General features: G+C 44.7%; 1 protein-coding gene and 1 pseudogene across 7 annotated transcripts in view; both read left to right on the top strand.

The window, feature by feature from the left end:
• The window catches only part of phactr1 (phosphatase and actin regulator 1), a 292,118-nt gene that overhangs the window by 230,322 nt on the left and 35,373 nt on the right, over window positions 1–26,423 (top strand). For all 7 annotated transcript variants that reach the window (XM_052016089.1, XM_052016093.1, XM_052016092.1 and 4 more), the window contains 4 exons: window positions 6,667–6,870; window positions 18,202–18,324; window positions 22,722–23,007; window positions 25,249–25,472. In XM_052016089.1, the coding sequence (XP_051872049.1) occupies window positions 6,667–6,870; window positions 18,202–18,324; window positions 22,722–23,007; window positions 25,249–25,472 (837 nt within the window). The remainder of the gene's footprint in view (window positions 1–6,666; window positions 6,871–18,201; window positions 18,325–22,721; window positions 23,008–25,248; window positions 25,473–26,423) is intronic.
• LOC127571069 (uncharacterized) lies at window positions 8,565–8,716 on the top strand (annotated as a pseudogene).

Below are 26,423 nucleotides of genomic sequence, written 5' to 3'. Positions count from 1 at the left end.
ATGGCTGACGTCTCCCTGCTGCGAATTAGACTGAGAGGCCAGTGCGTGCAGTGAAGCTCCCAGCACCACGGAGATGTAGGAGGTACCAGAGGTACTGAGAGGTCAGGGTGTGGAGAGGTTTCCTTTGCATCAGACTGTGTATAATTCATCAGATTAGAAACAGATCATTTGGGTCAACAGGTCAATGTTTGTACTGATGCTTCAAATCAGACTCTTTCGCACACATCATCAGAATTTCCCATTTCTTTCTCTTACAGGAACTCACTCACACTCTTAAGTATATCAGTGTGTCATCTTAATCACTACATTTGTAAGAGTCCCACACTATAACCACTCTCTGAATGAAGGTGTATGGCATGTTTGCCTTTATTAGTCGAGGCATTGAGTTCAAGAGTCAGGAAGTTATGTTGCAGCTTTATAAACCTCTGGTTAGGACACCTCTGGAGTATCGCATTCAGTTCTGGTCACCCCATTACAGGAAGGATGTGAGGCTATGGAGATGGTTCAGAAGAGGTTTACCAGGATGCTGCCTGGATTAGAAGGTATGTGATATAAGGAGAGGTTGGACGCACTAGGGTTGTTTTCTCTGGAGCGGCAGATGCTGGGGGGAGACCTGATAAAAGTTTATAAGATTATGAGAGGCATAGAGTAGACAGCCAGTATCTTTTCCCAGGGTCGAAATGTTTAATACTAGAGGGCAGGTATTTAAGGTGAGGGGGGAAAGTTCAAAGGAGATGTGCGGGACAAGTTTTTTTACACAGAGAGTGGTGGATGTCTGGAATACACTACCGGGGTGGTGGTGGAGGCAGATACGACAGAGGTGCTTAAGAGGCTCTTAGATAGGCACATGAATGCGCAGAGAATGGAGGGATACCAGCCACTTGCAGACAGAAGGGATTAGGTGCCATTAGTTTAATTAGTTCAGCACAACATAAAGGGCCAAAGGGCCTGTTCCTGTGCTGTATTGTTCTATGTTCTATTTTCCATAATAAAAAAGTTTCTCTGGGATTTGTCAGCATCTAGTATTTATGAAGACACAACAGCCAGTGAAGAGACAGGCATAGTGAAATGTAGTTTTAATATTTATGGTCCTTAGTTCAGGACAGTTCTGCCGAGGATATCACAGATGAGAACCTCAGGGAATGAGCCATAAAAGTTAATCTGCAGGCTTTACACAAGCATTTGTATTGTTATACCAGATACTGACACCTGCCTGGGAGTTTCAGCATTCCCGCTGAAAGTGAAGAGGCATCTGCTTCCAACCACGGTTAATCCTCCCACTGTGCACAGGCCTGGAAATGTAATGGCACAGTCCTCAGTGTGGAGAACAGAGTCTCGACAGTGTCCTGCCCAGCATAATGGTGGAGGCACTGTTGGACCTATGCAAACTAAAATTACAGGCCTAATCCCGATTTGACCTGGAAGAAGCTACCTTAAATAGCTCCTCTGAACTCAGTTTAGAAGTATTAGCAAAGTGTAAATAAAAAACATAATTTTAATTGTTATTGCAGACTAAGTTCAGCGTCTCTTGACTCCCTCAGCAGAATACTATTTAATTGTGTTGTTTTGCAGGGTTGGGAGAATCAGTGGGGATAGGGTCCATTTCTCCAGTACAGACACATTTTTAAGTATTTCATTAACTGCCAGTTATATAATAACTAACGGTGCATTCAGCCACTTTCACAGCAGTTACATGAAGCTTTTTGGTTCTGATCAGCTCCCAGTTCATTATTATTCTGACCAGTCAGTCCATGTGGCAGTTACAAAGCAGTGCAGCCAGAAGTAACATCTTCATGTGTCTTTAAGCAGGTTGCCAACAATTGTCTTGTTATACCTCTGTGAAAAGGTGTAGGAGTGCTCTTCACTGCTCTGCAGTAGAACTGCCAGACATAACTGGACACCAACCATCTTCCCAGTGAAATAAGGGGTAAGGAAACTCATGGAAAATGGAGAAGGTTCCCCTCTTTGAGGAATGCTGAGATAGCTGTTCAGCTAGGTCAGGTGTCCAGAAAGGAGGTTGTCCAATTTTACCATTGAGGTTAGGTTTACCAAAGAATACCCTGGTTCAATGAGGAGTGTAGAAGAACATGCTGGTAGCAGCACCCGGCATACCTTTAAATGAGGAGGTTCCGATAGTTTGTGAGGTGGTGGCTTCCTCAGTGCTTCCAATCCATATGCTCCTTTTGCATGTGGAGTGATCGTGGGTCAGGGATTCCCAGGAGTCAGTGGGAATGATGCATTTGCTCAAGGAGGTTTTGAGTACATCCTTAAATCTCTGTTGGCCTGTTATTACCTTTCAATGACAGAACCCAAGTTAGAGTGTCTGCTTTGGGAGACTGGTGCCCAGCATACCAATGTCATAGCCTGCCCAGAGGAGTCAACTAACTGGGCTCTCAGTGCTGGGGATGCTGGTCTGAGACAGTACCCTGACGTTGTTTTGCTGATCCTTTAAGTGAATTTGGCTTTTGTGAAGACACCATTGATGGTACTTTTCCAGTGCATTGAGGTGCCTGATTTTGGTGGTCCAGGACTCAGAAGCATACAGGAGGGCAGGGACCACTGCTGCCTGGTCGACTGTGAATTTTGAGCTGGGTTCTGAGGTCTTGATCTTCAAAGAACCTTTTCTTCAATCAGCTAAAGGCTGTGCTGATGCATTAAAGGCAGCAGTGAATCTCATCCTCAATGTCTGCCTTACCGAGAGGTGGTTCCTGAGATATGGGAAATGGTCCATGTTTTTCAGGTTGTCGCCATGAAGTTTTATTGAGCCAGGACAATCTTGAACAGCAGGGGCAGGTTGGTAGAGGACCTTTGTTTTCCGGACATGTTAGCGTAGCAGTTAGCATGACACTATTACAGCAGCAGCGAACCGGGTTCAATTCCTGCCGCTGTCTGTAAGGAGTTTGTACGTTCTCCCTGTGTCTTCATGGGTTTCCTCCGGGTGCTCCAGTTTCCTCCCACTTTCCAAAGACGTACGGGTTAGGAAGTTGTGGGCATGCTATGTTGGCACCGGAAGTGTGGTGACACTTGCGGGCTGCCCCCAGAACACCCTACGCAAAGATGCATTTCCCTGTGTGTTTCGATGTACATGTGACTAATAAAGAAATCTTATCTTACATTGATTGTGAGGCCAGTCTTCTCGTAAGCTGCAGTGAACAAGTCAACGATGGTTTGGAGTTCTTCCTCCAACAGTCACAAATGGAAGTGTCATCTGCATATTGCACCTTGACTATTGAGAGTTAGGTGATCTTAGCCACAGGTTGAACAGTTTCCCATCAGTTTTGAAGATTAGCTCCTATGGGAAGGGTTTTTTGAAAGTGAGGAGCAACATTGCAATGTGAAGGACCAGGGCAAGAGTCCGGGCAATGACACGGCATTGCTTGACAGTGGTCTTCACTGAGATTGGTTCTGTTGTAGACCTGTTGGTCATGAATATGGATTGCATACCATCATGAAGCAAATGTAAAATGGAGAAGGATTTCTGTGCGCAGCTGAATTTGAAGAAGGTGTTTCACAGATCTTCCCAATTGATGCAGTCAAAGGCTTTAGTGAGGTTGAAGAATGCCATGTATATTGGCTGATTCTATTCCCTGTATTTTACTTGGAGATGCCACATGATGAAGATCAGGTCCACCATGGTTCTAAATAGACAGAATCTATACAGTACTTCAGCTACTGGGAGGCAGTGTGATGAGGAGGATGTCAGGACAACATGCATGCTAAACCGCAAAAGATAGAGCGAAGCAATCTCACGGTTGATCAACTGCACTATGGGATTACTTTCACTTTATATGTTGTGGTGGTTCAGGGAGAAAATCTTCATCACCTTCTCTAGGGCAAGTAGAAAATGTAATTGGAATTGGTTTATTATTGTCACATGTACTGAGACACAGTGAAAAGCTTTTGTTTGCATGCCATCCAGACAAATAATTCTGTACATAAGTATATTGAGGTAGTTAAGAGGAAAACGGAATGCAGAATATAGTGTTACAGTTACAGAGAAAGTGCAGTGCAGGTAGACAAATAAAGTGCAAGGGCCATGATAAGGTAGATTGGGAGATCAAGAGTTCATCTTTTAGCGTATGAGAGGTCCGTTCAAGAGAATGATAACAGCGGGATAGAAGCTGTCCTTGAGCTGGTGGTTTGTGTTCTCAAACTTTTGTATCTTCTGCCCAATGGGAGGAGGGAGAAGAGAGAATGACTGGGGTGGGAGGGTTCCTTGATTAAGCTGGCTCGGAGCTGGACCATAAATGTCTGCCTGCAGAGCTCATTCCTAAACTTCCTCAGCCTTTCTTGCCATAACAACTGAATATATTATTGAATGGTAAAGCCTTTAGTTAACTGTGTGTGTTATCTCATTGCTAAGCGTAATATTAGCCTGACGGGAAAGGGATCAAAGTCCTCTGTACACTGGGCTAAAGTGCACACATCACATTATAATAATGTGAATAAAAATCCCGCTTTCTTTATTCCAAGTAATGATAATTACTTTTTTTATAATACGTTGCCATGTGCTATGCTTTCGTGATTCCTTTCTTTAGAAAAGTATTTTGAAAGAAATCTCCCTCTGTAGATTGAGTAAGCTTGACGCCTCCTGAGTTGGAGGTCAAATGTGGAAGTCAGGAGACCACACACAATTTTCACACTATTCTGTCCTTGACCACCCAGTATAATCTAACAACAAGAAGAACTGAGAGTAAAATGATTACATCCTAACATTACTTCTAGCAGGACTCCTGCCCATTGAGGTCACATATAAGTAATAAGAGTATGAATGACCTTGAATTATCTAAACATTTTAAAATTGTACTTAACACACAAGCTTTCAAAGTGAGCTCTTATCAGATGAGTCTCCCCTACCCCGGTTGTTACATTGAAAAAAGAAAAGCAGTTTCTGATAGCCACAACTGGAATCAGAGTCAGATAGCAAGAAAACAGGCTCTTCAGCTCACCAAGTGTTTGAAGTATACCTTTTAATGCAACATGTTCAAAGTTTTGTTTTTTTATTCATTTTCAGGGTGTGAGTGTCACCAGCAAGGCCAGCATTTATTACCCATTCTATTTGCTCTTCATTAGGACAGAGGAGGATTGGTTGGTTTGCTAAAAATAATAGTGATACTTGCCGAATGATTGTGCACTATTACTCCAAACATAAATCTTCGGTAGATTCAACAGTTGCGGTTCTAAGTGTGCAGGGATAAAGCTTCCAAAACTTGCCTGTTGTGTTTGACTGTTCCATTATCTACTACATTATCACTGATTAAGGTGACTGAGGTTTTCCTTGCGAACCACGAATTCTGCCGCTCTTTGAACATAGAACATAGAACATACAACAGTACAGCACAAGAATGGGCCCTTCAGTCCCCGATGTCTGTGCCAAGCACAATGCTGAAATAAACTAAATCCCTTCTGCCTGTACATGATCCATATCCCTCCATTCCCTGTATATTTATGTGTCTAACAGCCTCTTGAACACATCTATCATATCTGCTTCCACCACTACCCCTGTTCCAGGTATCTAGTACTCCCTGTGCAAAAACACTTGCCTGAACATCTCCTTTAAACTTTCCCCCTCTCACCTTAAATGCATGTCCTCTTGATATTTCAGTCCTAGGAAAAAGGATTCTGACTGTCTATCCATGCCTCTCATAATCTTATAAACTTCTCCCAAGTCTCCCATCAGCCTCCGCCACTCGAGATAAAACAACCCAAAATTGTCCAGCCTCTCCTTACAGCTCATACCCTCTCCAGGCAGCATCTTAGTAAACCTCTCCTGCACCCTCTCCAAAGCCTCCACATCCTTCCTGTAATGGGGCAACCAGAATTGCACACAATACTCCAAGTGCAGCCTGGATTAGAGCGTATGGAATATGAGGAGAGGCTTAAGGTGCTAGGGCTTTTTTCACTGGAAAGGAGGAGGATGAGGGGAGACATGATAGAGGTATATAAAATATTGAGAGGAATAGATAGAGTAGACAGCCAGCGCCTCCTTCCCAGGGCACCAATGCTCAAGACGAGAGGGCATGGCTTTAAGGTTATGGGTGGGAGGTTCAGGGGAGATGTCAGGGGGAGGTTTTTCACCCAGAGAGTGGTTGGTGCATGGGATGCACTACCTGGGGTGGTGGTGCAGGCAGATACATTGGACAGGTTCAAGAGTTTGTTGGATAGGCACATGGAGGAATGTGAGATGGAGGGATATGCGGGAGGAAAGGTTTAGATAGTGTGAGGGTGGTTTGATGGACGGCACAACATGGTGGGCCGAAGGGCCTGTTTTGTGCTGTATGGTTCTATGGTAACTAAAGTCTTATGTGAGGGTAGGGGGCAGCACAGTAGCGTAAGTTATGGACAGCACGGTAGCGTAATGGTTAGCGCGACGCTATTACAGCGCCAGCGATTGGGGTTTGATTCCCGTCGCTGTCTATAAAGAGTTTGTACGTTCTCCCCATGTCTATGTGGGTTTCCTCCAAGTGCTCTGGTTTCCTCCCACATTCCAAAGACGTATGGGTAGGTTAACATGGGTTTAAACGGGCAGCGCAGACTAGTTGGGCTGGAAGGGCCTGTTACTGTGCTGTATAAATAAAGTTTTAAAGGTTTTAAACCAAAGTTTTATATAATCAAAGTTTTGCTTCGGTACAACTTTAAATCTCTATCTCTGTTTGTGCCCTCTAGCTGCTGAAGATAGTCCCACTGATGGTAGAGCAGGAGTAACTGAGCAGGACTCATCAGCTAAACCAGTCCTCTTACTTCCCGCTAAGAAGTCTGTAGCTTTCCACTGTGACAGTAATGAAACACCTGCCAAACAACAGTCCCATCCGAAGCAGCCCCCTGCCCTGCCTCCGAAGCCACTGACAAGGATCGCCCATCACCTGGCTGGTAAGTTCCTTCTAACTAGGCAATGAGAGTCCAAGCCTATAAACTTTTCCTTTCATCTGTTTATTGGGTCTGAATAAATGAATTTGCTTTAAAAAGGTTTCAATATCTGGAATAAGTAAATCCTAGCACTGAGATGGTTCAACTTGATAAAGTGATGGGAATGCAAGAGACTGCTTATGCTGGGACCTGGAGCCACAAACAATCTGCTGGAAGAACTCAGTAGGTCAAGCAGCATCTGCGGGGGGGGGGGAGGAATTGTTAACGTTTCGGGTCAAGACCCTACGTCCGGCCTGAGAGCGGGGTCTATCATTCACCTGCCACTGTCTCCGATCTCCACCTATCCTCCCCTACCTGGAGCAACCTGCCTGTCATCTTTCACCCCTCCTCAGTCCACCAATCACCTCAGACTCCTGCTGCACCACTCCCCCTCTCCTCTTTATACTGGCCATCTCCCGTCTCCACTCTCGGTCCTCTTGCAGGGTTTTGACCCAAAACATTGACAATTCCTTTCTTCCCACAGATGCTGCTCAACCCGCTGAGTTCCTCCAGCAGATGGTTTGGTAGAGTTATGTCCTGATGTAGCTTGGGACTTTTGATGAACTGTTCAGCATGTATAATACTTTGTGTAGGCAAACCTAATACTCATGGCCTAAACTCAGTGTTCATAGCAGTACTCATCCAGGGAACTAGCAACTAAACTGTTGTTTACTAGATCTGTTCACTGCACATAATGTAATCTCACACCAATGCAACAGGACTCCCTGACAGTAGCCCAGACAGACATCTACCCTTTAATTAACGTAGCAGGAGGCCAGGAGGGCTGCTGCCTCACAGCTCCCGCAACCCAGGTTCAATCCTGACCTCAGGTCCTCTCTGTGTGGAGCTTGCACATTTTCCCTGTCATTACATGGGTTTCTTCTGGGTGCTCTGGTTTCCTCGCACATGCCAAAGACATATGGGTTGATAGGTTAGTCGTTGGTTGTAAATTGCCCCTAATGTAGTTAAGCGGAAGGAGAATGTGCTTGTGGGGGGTGATGGGATTGCTCTGAGAGCCAGCATAGGTTTATTGGGCCAAATGGCCTCCCATGTCATAATGAGATTTGGGAAGGCTTTAATTCTCCTGTTGAGACCTGCTGCAATGGTTGAGGCCTGCCTTGTTCATCCATCAGGGATACATGGTTAAGAAAGAAACATTTATGTAATCACAGCCATTACTTGTTGATTAATGTCACTGGGAATGCCCAGTGTAATTTGCACAGAGGGCTACTGTCCACTTCAATGAAGGGTGTGGTGAACACACCACGTAGTTCAACAGTTGGGCTTTAGATCAATTCCTACTGCACTCAGCAGAAAATTATACCGCACAATAGAATTTCGATGTCAACACCTCTTCAAAATGGTAGGTATTACAGCAATCAGCATTGGTTAAGTTCTTTGATATTAATGGATATAATAACTCAGGTTTATGAAGTGAAGTGCTAGTTCTGACAGCAGTTCTTTTGATGCAATCACTCTCAGATATCTTCAAAAATACTTAACACATAAGCACCACTTATATCAATGACATGTCTCAGACTGAAGCACAAGCTCCCACGTAGATATGTCTATAAATGATATGTAGATATGTATGATAGACTTCACATCATGGCATACAAAGCTTTACAGTGGAAAATCAAATTCTATCACAGGAAAATATACTTACCTGGCAGGGGAGAGACCGTGATCAGAAAGGCAGTTCTCCCAGGATGAGGCTAGCTCCAGTGCTGACGCCTGCAATGTCCCCAAATGCGGGATACTTGACTGCAAAATATGTGGTAGTGGGGGACTGTGTTCATGCTAAAACTAATTTATTGTGTTCAGTTCTGGTCACCTCATTATAGGAAGGATGTGGAAGCTTTAGAGAGGGTGCAGAGGAGATTTACCTGGATGCTGCCTGGATTGGAGAGTACGTCCTATGAGGGTAGCTTGAGTGAGCTGGGGCTTTTCTCTTTGGAGAGAAGGAGGATGAGAAGTGACTTCATAGAGGTGTACAAAATGATAAGAGGCATAGATTGAGTGGACAGACAGAGACTTTTTCCCAGTGCGACAATGGCTAACACAAGAGGACATAATTTTAAGATGATTGGAGGAAGGTACAAGGGGGATGTCAGGGGTAAGTTTTTTACACAGAGAGTGGTGGGTGCATAGAACGCACTGCCTGCAGATGTTGTGGGGGCAGATACATTAGGGACATTCAAGAGACTCTTAGATAGACACATGAATGATAGAGAAATGGGGAGCTATGTGGGAGGGAAGGGGTAGATAGATCTTAGAGCAGGATAAAATAGCATAAGATTGTGGGCCGAAGGGCCTGCACTGTATGGGGTGTTCTATATTCTATGTTCTATGAAAAGACAACACCAAAGAAACAAGCTGCTTCAAAATAATTTAAATAAGCAATTCATGCATTGTTTAAATTTTCACACAGTTAGTCCAGCATGAGCAGAGCAAATTATTTGCAGACAGGTACAAACCCAGCTCACATTGGAGAAGATATTAATTTCAAATGTTATATCCTCACATTGTAGCAGTTAACATCTCCATTGCTTATTTTGGTCCATTGAAATCATGTTCCTAATATGTAACTTTCAAGTTTCTGATCATTATCCACGTTTTGCCCTTGCATCCTTCACCTGCTTCTCCCTCTCCCCTGCCTCCTCTAACATCACATCCAGCGACATGCGTGAGGAGTTTATTGTCACTGAGATCGTCTCCATCCTGTTAGTTGTCTCTGCTACTTCCCTCATTCAGAATCAGAATCAGTTTTAATATCACTGACTTGTATGATGGGAAAGTTGTTGTGTTGCAGCAGCAGTACAGTGCAAAGGCTTAAAATTACTATAAATTACAAAAAGAAACAACTAGTGGAAAAAAGAATACCACTAGTCCAAACATCAAACAAAATCTCAGCCCCAACTCCAGGTCCACCAAGAGAGTACTTCATTTATGTATTTGTGGAATGTATAATTAAATTAAATATAAAGCTATGTGTTCATTAAAAAAAGACATGATGACAACTATGATTCTGTTCGAAGTGACCTGTGTTTGTGGGATGCCATTACTTCTGAATCCACCTGAAGTTCAGTGTCACGGGACTATGATTTAGATTGCTTTCTCTGTGTACATTATTCTTTAACTTAGGATAGACAGTCCCAAATTAATTTCAGCTTAGAACCTTGACTGTTTGCAGATCAAAATAACTTGTTTTGCTTTGATTCTGCCATAAGTTTCCCCAGAGGCAAATTGCATTGACCCATCAGCCTGCTTCTGCCTTACCCGATAGACTTCAGAGTCCAGATGGAGAGTCTCAGGCCGAAACGTTGACTGTCCATTTCCCTCCATAGATGCTGCTTGACCTGCTGAGTTCCTCCAGCGCCTTGCGTGTTACTCCAGATTCCAGCATCTGCAGTCTCTTGTGTCTCCTTACCAGATGTCTTTGTTATGAGCTATCATTAGAAAATGGGGAAGAGATTCAATCATGTAATCTTTTTATTGGTGCCACAAGTTTCATGTCACAGGAGGCAAACTGCACAGTGCAGCATGGGGCTGAAGTAGGGACATTGCAGCAATCCTGTGCATGCAGTGGAGTTATGTTCAAAGCGAAGACTGTGGCCCTTTCTGCAACTCATATTCCTTCAAGTGGTTTCTTTCAATGGCAGCAAAGGGGGTATTAGACCTTCCACAATCAGCAGAGAAGTGTCTTTTTCTGCCACCCACATCATAGAGTCATACAGCACAGAAACAAGCCCTTCAGCCCAACTCATCCATGCTAACCAAGATGCCCATCTAAGCTAGTCCCATTTGTTCATGTTTGGCCCATATCTCTCTGACCTTTCCTTTCCAGGTACCTGTCCAAGTGCCCTTTAAATGTTTGTTCACCTCTTTTGTTTCCTACATTACAGTAATGGCTCCACTTCAAAAGTACTTTATAAAACAAGAGAGTTTCTGAGATCAGGAAAAGTGCTTTATAAGTGTCGGACTATTTTTTTGACTGCCTTCTTCCTGTTTTATAACTAAGAGAAATTCCTACTCTTGCGTCCCTTGGGACACATGCATTTGGCCTGTATCCTTTTTAACATTTCCTATCCATGTACTTATCCAAATATCTTTTAAATGTTGTTAATGCACCTGCCTCAACCACTTCCTCTGGCAACTCATTCCAAGTATGTACCACCTTCTGGGTGAAAAAGAGACCCCTCAGGTTCCTATTAAATCTCTCCCCTCTCGCCTTAAACTTATGGCCTCTCGTTCTTGATTTCCCAACCCTGGGAAACAGTGCTACTCATTTGTGTGAGATTGCAAGCATGATGCCAATTAATTCTGCCTTTCAGATGTCTTCCTCTGTATACATCATCCTACTTTGATTTAGGATGAAAACTCCCAAACTAATTTCAAACTCGAATCCCTACTGTTAAGCTGATCAAAATGACTTGTTTTGCTTTGGTTCGGATATACTTTGTGCAGAGACAGCTTGTGCTCACACATAGCCCTGCCTCTGCCTCACTGCACATCTTTGATATGTGCTGTCATGAGAAAAATGTATTTTTGGTGGCGCCATGGCTGCTTGTTAGTGCACAGTTTTGATTGCGATAGTTGACCACAGTATTATCGGCCTGGAGGGCTTGAGTTATAAGGAGAGGCTGGATAGGCTGGGACTGTTTTCCCTGGAGCAAAGGAGGCTGAGGGGTGACCATATAAAAGTTTATAAAATCATGGGGGGCATAGATAAGGTAGATGGTCACAGTAATTTTTCACGGGGTAGGGAAGTCTAAATCTAGAAGGCATGGGCTTAAGCGGAGAGAGGAAAGAGTTAAAGGGGATCTGAGGGGCAAGATTTTCACATAGAAGGTTGTGGGTATCTGGAATGACCTGCCAGAGGAAATGGTAGAGACAGGTACAATTAAAACATTTGAAAAACATCTGGACAGGTACATGGATAGGAAAGGTTAAGAGGAATATGATAAGATAAGGTATTTATTTATTAGTCACATGTACATCGAAACACACAGTGAAATGCATCTTTTTGTGTTACTGAGAATGTGCTGGGGGCAGCCCGAAAGTGTCGCCACTCTTCCGGTGCCAACATAGCATGCCCACAGCTCCTAACCTGTACGTCTTTGGAATGTGGGAGGAAACCGGTGCACCCGGAGGAAACCCACGCAGACACGGGGAGAACGTACAAACTCCTTACAGACAGTGGCAGCAATTAAACCGGGGTTGCTGGTGCTGTAATAGCATTACGCTAACCGCTACACTACCGTGCCGCCAAATGGGTCATATGGGTCAAATGCAGGCAAATGGGACAAGCTCAAGAAGACACCTTGTTCGGCATGAACAGGTTGGGCTGAAGGGCCTGCTTCTGTGCTGTATGACTCTGACTATTATAATGTACCTCACAGTACTTTCACCATTGAAGGCCCAGACCTTCTCAGAGGATACTGAATCTTTGGAACAACAGAGAGGATGCTGGAGCAACTCAGCAGGTCAGGCAGCATCTGTGGAGGGAAATGGACAGATAACGTTTTGAGTCGAGACCCTTCATCTGGACTGCAAGGGGAGATAATCAGTATAAATAGGTGAAGGGAAGGGGTACAGCAAGAGCTGGCGGCAAAGTACTGAGGAAGAACACGTGGCTGTGGTAGCGAATCTGAGTGAGAATGTTGTCAAAGAGCGGGAGATCAGCAGAAATCACAGAGGGGGGGCGGTGAGGGAGGGTCTCACAGAACTCCCATCGAAGAGAGGAGGAAGACTTCCTCAAAGTAAGCATACCTTGAAGAGACTTCGCAGTGGAGTGGTAAAATGGAAACCTGGGGCATCACAGGATCTGCTGGAGGAACTAATTCACCATCTAAGAGGGTTGCAGAGCCTTAGTTACTGCCTCTATTCAAGGCAGAATTTGATTGATATTTAGAAATTAAGGTAATTAAGAAATGTGGGGTTCATGCAGGAAAGTGGCACTGAAGTAAAAAATCTGCTCTGATCATTATTCCCTATGTTCTGCACCCCTTCCAGTCCACGTTAGTACTCTACTCTTTTTTCATGTCCCCTCTAGATCCACCTATCACCCACATACTTTTCCTATCCCCTCCCCAATCTGGTTCCAACTGCTCATCAGCCCTGTCTTATCTGATCCCACTTATCACCTTCCTGACTTGTCAAGAGTCCAGCATTTGCACCTCTTGTGCCTCCACTTATCAGCCTCTCGACTTTCAGCCTCCCCTCTCCCCACCTGACTCCCTCAGCCCTTTTTCCCTTGTCAGTTTCCACCTACCACCCCCAACCTCGGTCTCCCAACTCTCCCACCTGGCTCCATCTGCCTATCATCCCTCACTCCACCTCGGTCCACCTATCACCTTCCAGCCCCTGCTTTACCCCTCACCCCTTTATGTTGGCTGTCCTCCCTCTGCGCTTTCAGTTCTGATGCAGGGTCCCGACCCGAAATGGCAACCATCCCTCTGCCTCCACAGATGCTGCCTGACTCACTGACTTCCTCCAGCAGTTTGTTTTCTGCCATCCCTTGTGTCTGCTGGTCTTATTGAGCAGGTACCAGGGATGAATAGCCTTCTCCTGTTTCTATTTCTATTGTACTTATCAACCATGCTCTAAAGCTTGTAAAAGCATTCTAAGTCAAAGCTGAGTTTATTGTCATAGACACAAGTACATGGATGCACTGGGACAATGAAAATCTTGCAGCAGCATCACAGGTACGTAGCACTAGAGACACAACATTCGCAAGCAAAAAACATAAATTAAACATAAATTATACAAAATTATACGAGGAAGAACACAATTAGAATGAAAAAAAAGTCCATTCACAAGATCACAAGAAAAGGGAGCAGAAGCAGGCCATTCAGCCCATCAAGTCTGCTCCAAGGAAAGGGAAAATAGAAATGGGGAATGGGGGAAAGAAAAAAAAACTATTCTAATCCTAATTTCCAGCCTTATCCCCATATCCCTTGATATCCTGACTATTTAGTTATCTATCTATCTCCTCCTTGAACGCCCCCACTGATCTGGCCTCCACTGCTGTACGTGGCAAGGAGTTCCACAAATTCACCACCCTCTGGCTAAAGAAATTTTTCCTCATCTCTGTTTTGAAACTGTACCCTCTAATTCTAAGATTGTGCCCTCTGGTCCTGGACTCACCCACCAAGGGAAACAGCCTAGCCACATCTACTCTGTCCTTTCCTATCAATATTTTAAATGTCGCTATGAGGTCCCTTCTCATTCTTCTGTACTCCAGTGAGTACAGTCCAAGAGCCGACAAACGCTCCTCATACGTAAGCCCTTTCATTCCTGGAATCATCCTCGTAAATCTCCTCTGAACCCTCTCCAACGTCAGCACATCCTTCCTAAGATGTGGGGCCCAAAACTGCGCACAATATTCCAAATGAGGCCTCACTAGTGCCCCGTAGAGCCTCATCAACACTTCCTTACTTTTATACACTATACCTCTCGAAATGAATGCCAACATAGCATTCGTTTTCTTTACCACCGATCCGACCTGGTGGTTAACCTTTAAGGTATCCTGCACGAGTACCCCCAAGTCCCTTTGTACTTCCGTACTTTGAATTTTCTCTCCTCCTAGATAATAATCTGCCCGTTTATTTCTGCTTCCAAAGTGTACAACTGCTCATTTCTCAACATTGAATCTCATCTGCCATTTCCTTGCCCATTCTCCTAAACTATCTAGGTCTCTCTGCAACCTTCTTGTCTCCTCAATACTCCCTACTCCTCCACCTATCTTGGTGTCATCCGCAAACAGCCACAAAACCATTTATTCCATTACCCAAATCGTTAACGTACAAGGTAAAAAGGAGCGGTCCCAACACTGACCCCTGCGGCACACCACTAGTAACCGGTAACCAACCAGAACGAGATCCTTTTATTTCCACTCTTTGCTTCCTGCCAACCAGCCAATGCTCCACCCGTTCTGTTATCCTACCCGTAATTCCATGACCTCTCATCTTATTAATCAGTCTCTTGTGAAGCACCTTATCAAAGGCCTTTTGAAAGTCTAAATACACAACATCTACCTCCTCTCCCTTATCCACCCTACCTGTGATTTCTTCAAAAAACTCCAATAAGTTGGTCAGGCAGGATCTTCCCTTCACATAACCATGTTGGCTAGGACCTATCTTGCCTTGCGCCTCTAGGTATTCCGTAACCCCATCCTTGAGGATAGATTCCAATAATTTTCCCACCACCGACGCCAGACTAATAGGTCTGTAATTTCCTTTATACTGCCTCCCACCTTTCTTATACAACGGAACTACATTTGCGACCCTCCAGTCCTCCGGAACCACGCCGGAATCTATCGATTTCTGGAAAATTATCGCCAATGCCTCCGCTATCTCTAAAGCCACCTCCTTCAGAACCCAGGGATGCACCTCATCCGGTCCGGGAGACTTATCAGTCTTTAGCCCATTTAGTTTTCCTAGCACCTTCTCCCCAGTAATCTTAACTGAACTCAGTTCCATTTCGTGAGACTCCTGACTAACCGGCACATTGCTGATGTCCTCCACGGTGAAGACCGATGCAAAATATTCATTCAATTCCTCTGCCATCTCTCTATCGTCCATTATAATAGCTCCTGCACCGTTATCAATTGGTCCTATATCAACCCGTGTCTCTCTTTTACTCCTTATGTATTTAAAAAAACTCTTAGTATCCTTTTGAATGTTATCTGCCAACTTCCTTTCATAATTCATCTTTTCTTTCCTAATGACCTTCTTAGTTTCTCTCTGCAGGTTTTTAAAAGCTTCCCAGTCTTTTGTTTTCCCACTAATTTTTGCTTCTTTGTACGCCACCCCTTTTGCTTTTATTTTAGCCTTCACCTCTCTCGTTATCCACATTTGTGCCTTTTTTCCATTCAAAACCTTTTTTCTTGGAATATATCTATCCTGCATTTTCCTTATTTCCTGTAGAAATTCCTTCCATTTCTCCTCTGCCGTCCCTCCAGCCAGCTTACTCTTCCAATCAATTAGGGCCAACTCCTCTCTCATACCATTGTAATTTCTTTTGTTCCACTGAAATATTGATACACCAGCTATCAGCTTCTCCTTCTCAAACTTGAAACTGAACTCAATCATATTGTGATCCCAGTGGTTCCTTTACTTTTAGTTCCCTAATCACCTCTGGTTCATTACACAGCACCCAATCCAAAACAGCTGATCCCCTGGTGGGCTCTTCAACAAGTTGCTCTAGAAAAACGTCCCTTAGACATTCCACAAACTCACTCTCCTGAGTACTACCGCCATTCTGGATTTCCCAGTCCACCTTCATGTTAAAGTCCCCCATAATTATCTTCACATTGTCACTCTGGCATGCTTTTTCTGTCTCAAACTGCAACTTATCGTCCACTTTCTGACTGCTATTAGGGGGCCTATATATGACTGCTACTATTGTCCTTTTACCCTTGCTATTTCTTAGCTCCACCCACAAGGATTCCACCTCCTCTGACCCAATATCCTTCCTTTCTATTGATTTTATATCACTACTAACCATCATGGCCACACCTCCCCCTCTGCCTGCCCGCCTATCCTTCCTATACACTGTGTACCCCTGGACATTCAGTTCCCAATCACATCCATCATAAAGCCATGACTCAGTGATTGCCTCAATGTTGTATTTATTAACCTGTAGTTGTGCCACTAGGTCATCTACTTTATTCCTAATGCTACGTGCATTTAAATATAGTACGTTTAGTCCGGTATCTGCTATTAATTTTGTTGTACTTCTATTGTTCAGCAGATTATCCTGGCTTTCCACCTGCCTGTCCTTCTTACCATCTTCACTACATACTATCTTAGACATGTTCCTATATACCTCATCCCCTATCCTAACATTCTGTATCCTAACATCCTGACTTGTTGTACTTCTATTATTCAGCAAATTATCCTGACTTCTCACCTGCCTGTCCTTTTTGCCATCCTCATTGGACTTGTTTCTATAAACTTCCTCCCTTACCTTAGCATCTTGTAACCTAACATCCTGGTTTCCATCCCCCTGCCAGATCAGTTTAAACCCTCCCCTACAACTAAATTAAACATTCCCGCCAGGATATTGGAACCTTTGGAGTTTAGGTGCAACCCATCCTTAGCGAATAGGTCATGCCTCCCCCAAAAAAGGTCCCAATTATCCAAAAATCTGAAGCCCTGCCCCCTGCACCAGTCACTCAGCCACACATTCATCTGCCAGAGCTTTCTATTCTTCCTATCATTGACACGTGGCACAGGTAGTAATCCTGAGATTACTACCCTTGAGGTCCTACTTCTCAACCTTTGCATTGTAGTGCAAGGTGGTCAAAGTGGTCATAGTGTTGCCATACTGAGGAAGTGATTAGGGTTTTGCAGTTCATTCAAGAACCGAATGGTTGAAGGGAAGTAGCCGTTCTTGAACCTGGCGGTGTGGGACTTCAGGCTTCTGTACCTCCTGCCCGATGGTAGCTCCAAGAATTTGGCATAGCCCGGATGGTGGGGATCTTTGATGATAGATGTTGCCTTCTTGAGGCAGTGCCTCATGTAAGTAGTACCGATGGTGGGGAGGGATGTGCCCGTGATGTATTGGGCTGAGTCCATTACTCTCTACAGCTTCTTCTGTTCCTGCGCATTCAAATCACTGTACCAGACCATGATGCAACCAGTCAGGTTGCCTTCAACAATACATCTGTAGAGGTTTTTTTAGAGTGTTCAGTGACAAGCTGAACCCCCTTAACCTTCTAAAAAAGTAAAGACACTGGTGTGCCTTCCTTATGATTGCATTTATGTGCTGGGCCCAGGACAGGTCATCTGATACATTAACACCCAGGAATTTAAAGCTGCTGGCCCTCTCCACTGCTGATCCACCAATGTAGACTGTTAACCCTCCTTCCCTTTCCTGGAGTCAATAATTAGTTCTTTAGTTTTACTGACACTGAGCGAGAGATTGTTGACGCGCATTGACAGTGTGAATTGGGCCATCTTGAGCACCTAGGAACACTGGAACAAAATTTTATGTGTATCAAAGCAGAAGGATTGCCCCCGATATGGAATTGTAGAATCAAACTGAGATCCTACATGTGGAGCTGGGGGCTTGAAGAAGCCCTGCAGAGCTGGTAGTTCCATGCACAGCTAATGCTCACTCATCAGAGCGCTCATCTCCACCCTGATCGTTCCTGTACACAGCTGCTATGCTATGATTGTCAGTGGCTCTCACAGTTTGAACCGCCTGCAAGCCCACTGCAAGTTTTTGAATAAAACTACAGAGCGTGACGATGATTTCCCATTTTTAAACTTTTCTTCCCTGTTTCAGGTTTCCCCACCGCCTACACCATTCCTCGGCTGAGAAGACAGACTGACAGGCAGGCAGCCTTCTCCCATGACTCTGCCCTTTGCACTTCCAAGAGACCGGTGGGGCACATGAGAGCGATCCGGGGTAAGTTCCCTCTTATTTTCTCTCTCTTCCCATGTGATGGAACCCAGCCATGGTATTGGTATTGGTTTAATATTGTCACATGTGCCGACTTACAGTGAAAAACTTCATTTTGCATGCCATCCAGATAGATCATTCCATACATAATTACACTGGGGTAGTACAAAGAAAGCATTGTGGAATATAGTGTTGCAGCTACAGAGAAAGTGCTGTGCAGGTGGACAAATATAGTGCAAGGGCCACGACATGGTAGATTGGGAGATCAAGAGTTCAACTTTTAGCTTATAAGGTGTCTGTTCAAGAGTCTGATAACAGAGGGATAGAAGCTGTCCTTGAGCCTGTTGATACATGTTGTCAAACTTTTGTATCTTCTGCCCATGAGACAACGGAGAAGAGAGAATGACTGGAGTGGGAGGGGCCCATGATTACGTTGGCTGCTTTCCTGAGGCAGGGGGAAGTGTAGTCAGAGTCAATGGAGGGGAAGCTGGTTTACGTGATGGCCTGGGCTGTGTTCACAACTCCTGGCGATTTCTTGCAGTCTTGGGCAGAGCAGTTGCCATAACAAGCTGTGATGCATCCGGATAGAATGCTTTCTATGGTGCATCTGTAAAAACCGGGGGATATCATGGTGTGGTCAAGACCAGGAGTTGACTGTTCAGAGACATTCAGTCATCCACAACATATTGCTGCAGTTTAAAAATATTTTGCCTGGATTACTTGGAAATGTTTATGTGCTTTTCAAACCAGGTACTTATGCTCATTTTACTTTGCCTCCATATTATATGCAAAGCTGGCTATTTTAAACCGGATATTTTTGGTATTTTCTGGTTTTTTTTAACAAATGCAGATAACAAAGTTTAATTTCAGTGAGTTAAACTTGGTCATAGGTCCTGGGACTCCAGCCAGATATGACATTTGGCAGCTTGTTGGAAATCTGATTGTGATCTGTGACTGTCTTAAATGACCTGATGATCCGATGATAATCTTGGCGCACCCCAGCTCACTATTTATACTTAGGCAGGAAATAGATTGTGATTGAATCAAGAAGTGCATTTAACCTCAATCCCCAATTGCCCTCGAGAAGGTAATGGTGAGCCACCTTCTTAAACCGCTGCAGTCCTTATAGAGGTGTATAAAATCACGAGGGGCAGAGACAGGGTAAATGCACACAAGTCTCTTTCCTAGAGAAAGGGAATCAAGAGCAAGAGGGCATAGGTTTAAGGTGAGAGGGGAAAGAATTAAAAGGGAACAGAGGGGGAACTTCTTCACACAGAGGGAGGTGTGTATATTGAATGAACTTTCAGAGGAAGTTTTTTAGGCAGGCACAATAACAACATTTAGAACATAGAACACTATAGCACAGTACAGGCCCTTCGGCCCACAATGTTGTGCCGACATTTTATCCTGCTCTATCTAACCCTTCCCTCCCACATAGCTCCCCCAATTTCTCTATCATGTGTCCATCTAAGAGTCTCTTAAATGTCCCTAATGTATCTGCCCCCACAACCTCTGCCGGCAGTGCGTTTCACGCACCCACCACTCCCTGTGTAAAAAACTTACCCCTGACATCCCCTTTATACCTTCCTCCAATCACCTTAAAATTATGTCCCCTTGTGTTAGCCATTGTCACCCTGGGAAAAAGTCGCCGACTGTCCACTCGATCTATACCTCTTATCATCTTGTACACCTCTATCAAGTCACCTCTCATCCTCCTTCTCTTCAAAGAGAAAAGCCCTAGCTCACTCAACCTATCCTCATAAGACATCATCTCCAATCCAGGCAACATCCTGGTAAGTCTCCTCTGCACCCTCTCTAAAGCTTCCACATCCTTCCTATAATGAGGCGACCAGAACTAAACACAATACTCCAAGTGTGGTCTAACCAGAGTTCTATAGAGCTGCAACATCACCTCTTGAACCAACACTTAAAAGACATTTGGGCAGGTACACGGATAGGAAAGATTTAGAGGGATATGGGCCAAACATGGGTAAATGGGACAAATATGTCTGATTACTGCGGGGAAGTTACATGGAAACACCTTTAATTCCCAAGACTTTTTTTTCCAAGAGATCTTTTTCTCTGCTTGTTAATTTCCAATATAACTCTTAAGGGGTTCTCTAGTTCTGATTGAAATCGCGTTAGAACCAATTCAGCCCACGTAATACAAATAGTGTTCCTTAATCCATCAATCGTGTTAGATCCAACTTGTGTTATAGAAACATGCGTTATAGCAGAACTACCTGCACTAAAAGCGGAGAGAGGGAGGGAAGCTAGTTGTGCCGTTTGTAGGAATGAACAAATATACATATGTCAGACTTTTGAATTCAATACTGCTATGGGAGCTCGTCTGTAAGTATGGGTATCTGTAAGTTCATAACCCAGGGATGGCCTGTAGTTTGTTTCAGTGTGAGTTGGTTGCCACAGTTAAATAAGAGCATGTGAGGTGTAAGTGTTGCAGCAGTGGTTAAGGACAGGTGAAGTAAGCTGAAGTTCAAGTTTATTGTCATGGAGATACATACCCAGGGTGTAAATGCCATGGAAATTAGCTTATTGCAGCAGCAGCACAATATATTACAAACATAAATTACATAAAATTACATTAACATAAAATAATCACAACTTACATGACAGAATAAACAAAAACAAACATAACGACATTCGTGCAAGTTGAGGGAAATATAGTCCGAGGTAGAATTAGGACTTTTCAGATCAGTTCAAGAACCTGATGGCAGTGGGGAAGAAGCTGTTGTTGAACCTTGAGGTGTGGGTCTTCAGGCTTCTGTACCTCCTGCCTGATGGCAGCATCAAGAAGAAGGCATGGCCCAGATGGTGGGGGTCTTTAATGATGGATGTTGCCTTCCTGAGACATCGCCTCTTGTAGGTGTCCTCGAAGGTGGAGGGAGCTGTACCCATGATGGAACTGACTGAGTCCACCACTCTCTGTAGCCTCTTGCGCTGCTGTGCATTGGAGTTTCCGTACCAGGCCGTGATGCAACCAGTCAGAATTCTTTCCACTGTACATCTGTAGAAGTTTGTCAGAGTCTTCAGTGACACACAGAATAAACTTCTAAGAAAGTAAAGACATGGCGTGCCTTCTTCATGGTTGCATCTGTGTGCTGGGCCCAGGATAGATCCTCCAAGGTGTTGACTTCCAGGAACTTGAAGCTGCTCACCCTTCTCACTGCAGGCACTTCAATGAGGACTGGTGTGTATTCACCTGACTTCCCCTTCCTAAACTCCACAATCAGTTCCTTGATCAGCTCGTGCTGATTTATGGGATTTATGGCACAGTGTCCACCTACTTTGACCAAATGAGTGAGGACATGTGTCCCAATCAACAGGACCTCAAAGGCACGGACCTTCCTTGCCACGACCCTCAATTGCCACTGGTTCTCACCATGCAGTGGGTATTATTTCCTTCCAAAAGAATGCCAAGACAGATATGGTTATGTCAGGGATGCCACAGGCATTCTTGTACCGGATCCCCTACAGCCATAATCGTGTGCTCCAATCAGATAATTACCAAATGTGGTACCTAATGTTGCCCTGTGCTTCCTGGTATATAAAAACATGACTGACTTCTCCGAGCAACACTGATCAGGTCCTCTTCTAATCTCCTTGACAGCCTCCATGTAAACTACAGAATATCAATTCCCAATGGAGGAGTTCTCCTCTGAGTGACTTTGACTCTTCTGACTTTCTCCCAGTGCGACAATGGCTAACACGAGGGGACATAATTTTAAGGCGATTGAAGGAAGGTATAAGGGGGGTGTCAGGGGTAAGTTTTTTACACAGAGCGGTGGGTGCATGGAACGCACTGTCTGCAGAGGTTGTGGGGGCACATACATTAGGGACATTTAAGAGACCCTTAGGTAGACACATGAATGATAGAAAAATAGGGACTATGTGGGAGGGAAGGGTTAGATAGAACTTAGAGCAGGATAAAATGTCGGCACAACATTGTAAGATATCTTTATTAGTCACATGTATGAAACGCACAGTGAAATGCATCTTTTGCATAGTGTTCTGGGGACAGCCTGCAAGTGTCACCACGCTACCAGCGCCAACATAGCATGCCCACAACTTCCTAACAACCTGTAGATCTTTTTGGAATGTGGGAGGAAACCGGAGCACCCGGAGGAAACCCACACAGACACGGGGAGAACGTACAAACTCCTTACAGACAGCAGCTGGAATTGAACCCGGGCCTGTACTGTGCTGTAGTGTTCTATGTTCTATGAGTGCAACCCTACCTCTGGCCTGTACTTCCCTCCCATACAACCACAGAATTAAGCTCTAAGCCTACTCTTTACATGTCATACTAATTAAGCAAAGGAAAGTGTGGATGACTGTGTAAATGGTTAAATACTGCATTGTTCTCCAACCTCTTGTTCCGCCAGATGCTGGCCAACCTGTGAAGCTGCCTTGTATGCCACCTGTGAGGTTGTCGCCCCCTCTACCGCCAAAGAAAGTGATGATATGTATTCCGCCACAGGCGGCCGACACACCACCCAATTCCTATTCTGCGGCGCAGAAAATCACCCAGCAGCCTTCCCAGCTACAGTACGGAGGTTCCCATTCCTCGGCCTTATCCGGTGGGATGCCTATCCACCCTGCAGTACCCACGAGCAAGGTGATAGAAGAACTCAACAAGACGCTGGCCTTGACGATGCAGAGGCTGGAAAGGTAATGTGACAGCCATCGTCCAATCACGGAGCTGTAGAAAAACTTACACCACCAAAGGAGGCCATTCAGCCCATCGTGTCCAGGCCTGTTGTAAAAGAGCTCCCCAGCTTAATCCCACCTTCCAGTCCTGGGTCCATAGTCTTGCAAGCTGCAGCTCTTAAAGTACAGAGCCAATGGGATGAAGGTTTCTGCCTCTACCGCCCTTTCAGGCAGTGAGCTCCAGACCCCACACAATTTTTAAATCCAGACCCCTGGGTTTTGACCCTTCTGCTAAGAAATAGGAGCTTCTTCTCTGTTGAGCCCCCTATTGATTTTAAGTTCTATTAATTTTATACAACATAATTAAATATCCTCTCAGCCTCCACTGTCCCAAAGAAAACAACCTTCCAATCTTTTCTCATAGCTACTATTTTTGCAGACCAGGTAATATCCTCGTAAATTTCCTCCTCCAGTACACTACCTGTTAATGCGGCCAGGACTATAACGTGGTCTGACTTGTATTGGTCACAGTTCAAGCACAACCTCTGTGTCCTAATGTGCTTTGCCTCATCCATTAAAGAAAAGCATCCTTGGAGCAGTTTAATCTCCTTATGGACCTGTCCTGCTACCTTGAAGGATCCAGACTCAGGTCCCTCTTTCCTAGCACCCACCTCCACATGGTCTATCCCCAACCCCACCACAATTGCCTTCATGTTGCCTCCAGCTGGAACCGTTCCCTCCCCCCTCCCCATCAAACCCCTGTCCAGAATTACTCTCTCCTATCAGTCTCTCCCTCACCTCAATCCATCCTCTAAATGAATCTCCCTTCATGATCTCTTTATTCCCAAGATAGCTGCATCCTGAATTCCCTCCTGGGATCTTTTCCTCCCTGTGATTTCCTCCAATTTCGCCCCTCCTGTGATCTCTCCCTCCCCGTGATTTCTTTCCCATGCTCTCTTCCCTGTTCACGCCTCACTTCCTGCAATCCCCTACTTGATCTCTCTCTTTCTACCCTCTCACCTGATTTCTCTGTGGTTTCTCGCCCAGCCCCTTTGCCTTTACACAATCTCCCGATCTCTCCCTCTCTCTCTTTGTGACCACTTCTCCCATGATCTGACAGCAGTGTGATCTGTCCCCGTGGTCTCACTGAAATCCTTCCCTTGGACAATTTCCTTCCCCACAGCTGTATCTACTGGAGATTATATCATGCTAGTGGTCCCTAGTTTTCTACTCTGCACAAGTGGGAATATTTTCCCAAATCTCTTCATAATTTCAATGATTTCCACCAGGGCGACCTCTGCAGTCCTTTCTTTTCCAGATATCTCTGATCTGTTCAGTTTCCTCTGATGTTTTTTCCTTCATTACTTGAAGGGATGTGAGCTTTGCAGGCTGCTAATTGCCCATCACACAGTCTGATGGAGGAACTCAGCAGGTCAAACAGCATCTGTGGGAGGAAAGGAATTGTCGAAGTTTCAGGTTGGAACGTCGACAATTCCTTTCCTCCCACAGATGCTGCTCGACCTACTGAGTTCTTCCAGCAGATTGTTGTTGCTCCAGATTCCAGCATCTGCAGTCTCTTGTGTCGTCATTTAATTGCCCATCCCTGACTGCCCTTGAGAAGGTGGTAGTGAGCTGCCTTCTTGACCCGCTTGCAGACCTTAAGTTCTGGGAGAGAGTTCCAAAATTTTGACCCAGTGATGGTGAAGGAATGGCGAAATGTATATTCCATCTTAGTCTGGCTCTCATTACCTCAGACCTTCTTTGCACAACAACCCTGTCGAGACTAGAGTGCCTCACTTGTCTAAGGATGACGTGGGGCACAGCAGTTGACGCTGCTGCCTCACTGCTCCAGCAGCCTGGGTCCGACCTCACCCCTGGTGCTGTTTGTGTGGAGATTGTATGTTCTCCCTGTGACCACGTGGGTTCCATTCCCCCCACCCCCAGAGCTCCGGTTTCCTCCCACATCCCAAAGATGTGCTGATTGATAGGTTAATTGCCTGTCATAAATTATCCCTAGTCGGGTAGGTACCAGGAGAAATGGGAGGTGAAGGGGCAGTTGACGGGCACGTGGGAGAATAGGGCACAGGGAAATAAGTGGGATTGATGGGAATGCATGAAGAGTCAGCATTGACTCGATGGGCCACATGGCCTCATTCTAAGTCATAAAGCGTATATGAGAAATATGGAGCATATAAGCTTAAATTTTGTCGAGGTTATTATCGGCTTAATACCACAGTGCACTGTTTGATTTTATTTTGGCAGTTCAGGACTGCATACAGGAGAGAGTGGGACAAAAACAGGAAAAAGCAATACTCTCGACATCCGACAAGTGCCAACAGTGGTGGTTGATTACGACGATGATAAAGAAAATGTGCCTAATGAATCGGACTATGAGGACACTTTCAGTATGCACGGGGAGGAAGATGAGGAGGATGAGGGGGATAATGATGATGACGACGATGATGACGACGATAATTTTTTCACAAGTATGAAAAGTAATTCTTAGATACAAATGCCCTGATCTGCCAAACACCAGAGAAAATCAAAACTGGTGATAAAACTCTCAGAAAGCAAACAGTGGTGACTCTGACCACGACGTATGTGTCTTTCAGGCTCATGGGCTGTGTGGTTTGTCATGTCTTTTGTTTCCTCAGATGCAGTCAAGTCAGTTTGAGTTTATTGTCATGTGCTCAAGTACGCTGAGGTACAGTGAAAAACTTGTGCATCACAGGCACATTGGTACAGACAACACTCAGAATATAAATTATATACAACTTATACAAGACAGTGAAGAGAAAGAAAACAAATGCCTGTGCAAAAACAAGACTTCAGTGCATAAAAAAATACACAATCAGAGATAAGTCCGTGGTAGTGCAAGAGGTCGGTCCGTAGTGTTCCATTGCTGAGGTGGGGTTGGGGTTATGCCGGTTGGTTCAAGTACCTGATGGCTGTTCTTCAGTATAAAATGAGATGCTCTACCTTTCATCTAAACTTGATCTTTCTGCTGCTTAATCTTCAACTGCTTAATCTTTCAACTGAATTTAAGTACTGGTAGATAAATGGCATGGTTATTGATGGGCCAACACTTACTTCTCAAGCTACATTTTATGTGTTTAGTTGAAATATAAAATGTAGCTTGAGAACTAAGTATTGGCCCATCAATAACCATGGCAGTTATCTACCAGTACTTAAATTCAAAGCAGGAAGATCTCACGTGTGCAGAGTTCAGCTGATACACACAGAAACTGCTGGGGATGCTTGGCAATTCAGGTGGTGACTGTGGAGAGAGGAACAGGATTAACATTTCAGATCAATGATCTCTCATCTACCAAAACATATGCAACAAGACGCAGCATTCTGAGCCAGAGATAGGATAAGTGGCCCCAGTTTAAACTTCTGATGTCCATCCAATGCCACCTGATAGAAGTGAGGCAGCA

This window comes from Pristis pectinata, chromosome 5 (genome assembly GCF_009764475.1).
Source record: "Pristis pectinata isolate sPriPec2 chromosome 5, sPriPec2.1.pri, whole genome shotgun sequence".
Taxonomy (NCBI): domain Eukaryota; kingdom Metazoa; phylum Chordata; class Chondrichthyes; order Rhinopristiformes; family Pristidae; genus Pristis; species Pristis pectinata.
The sequence above is the reverse complement of the archived record's forward strand: the minus strand, read 5'-3'. Positions and strand labels throughout refer to the sequence as shown.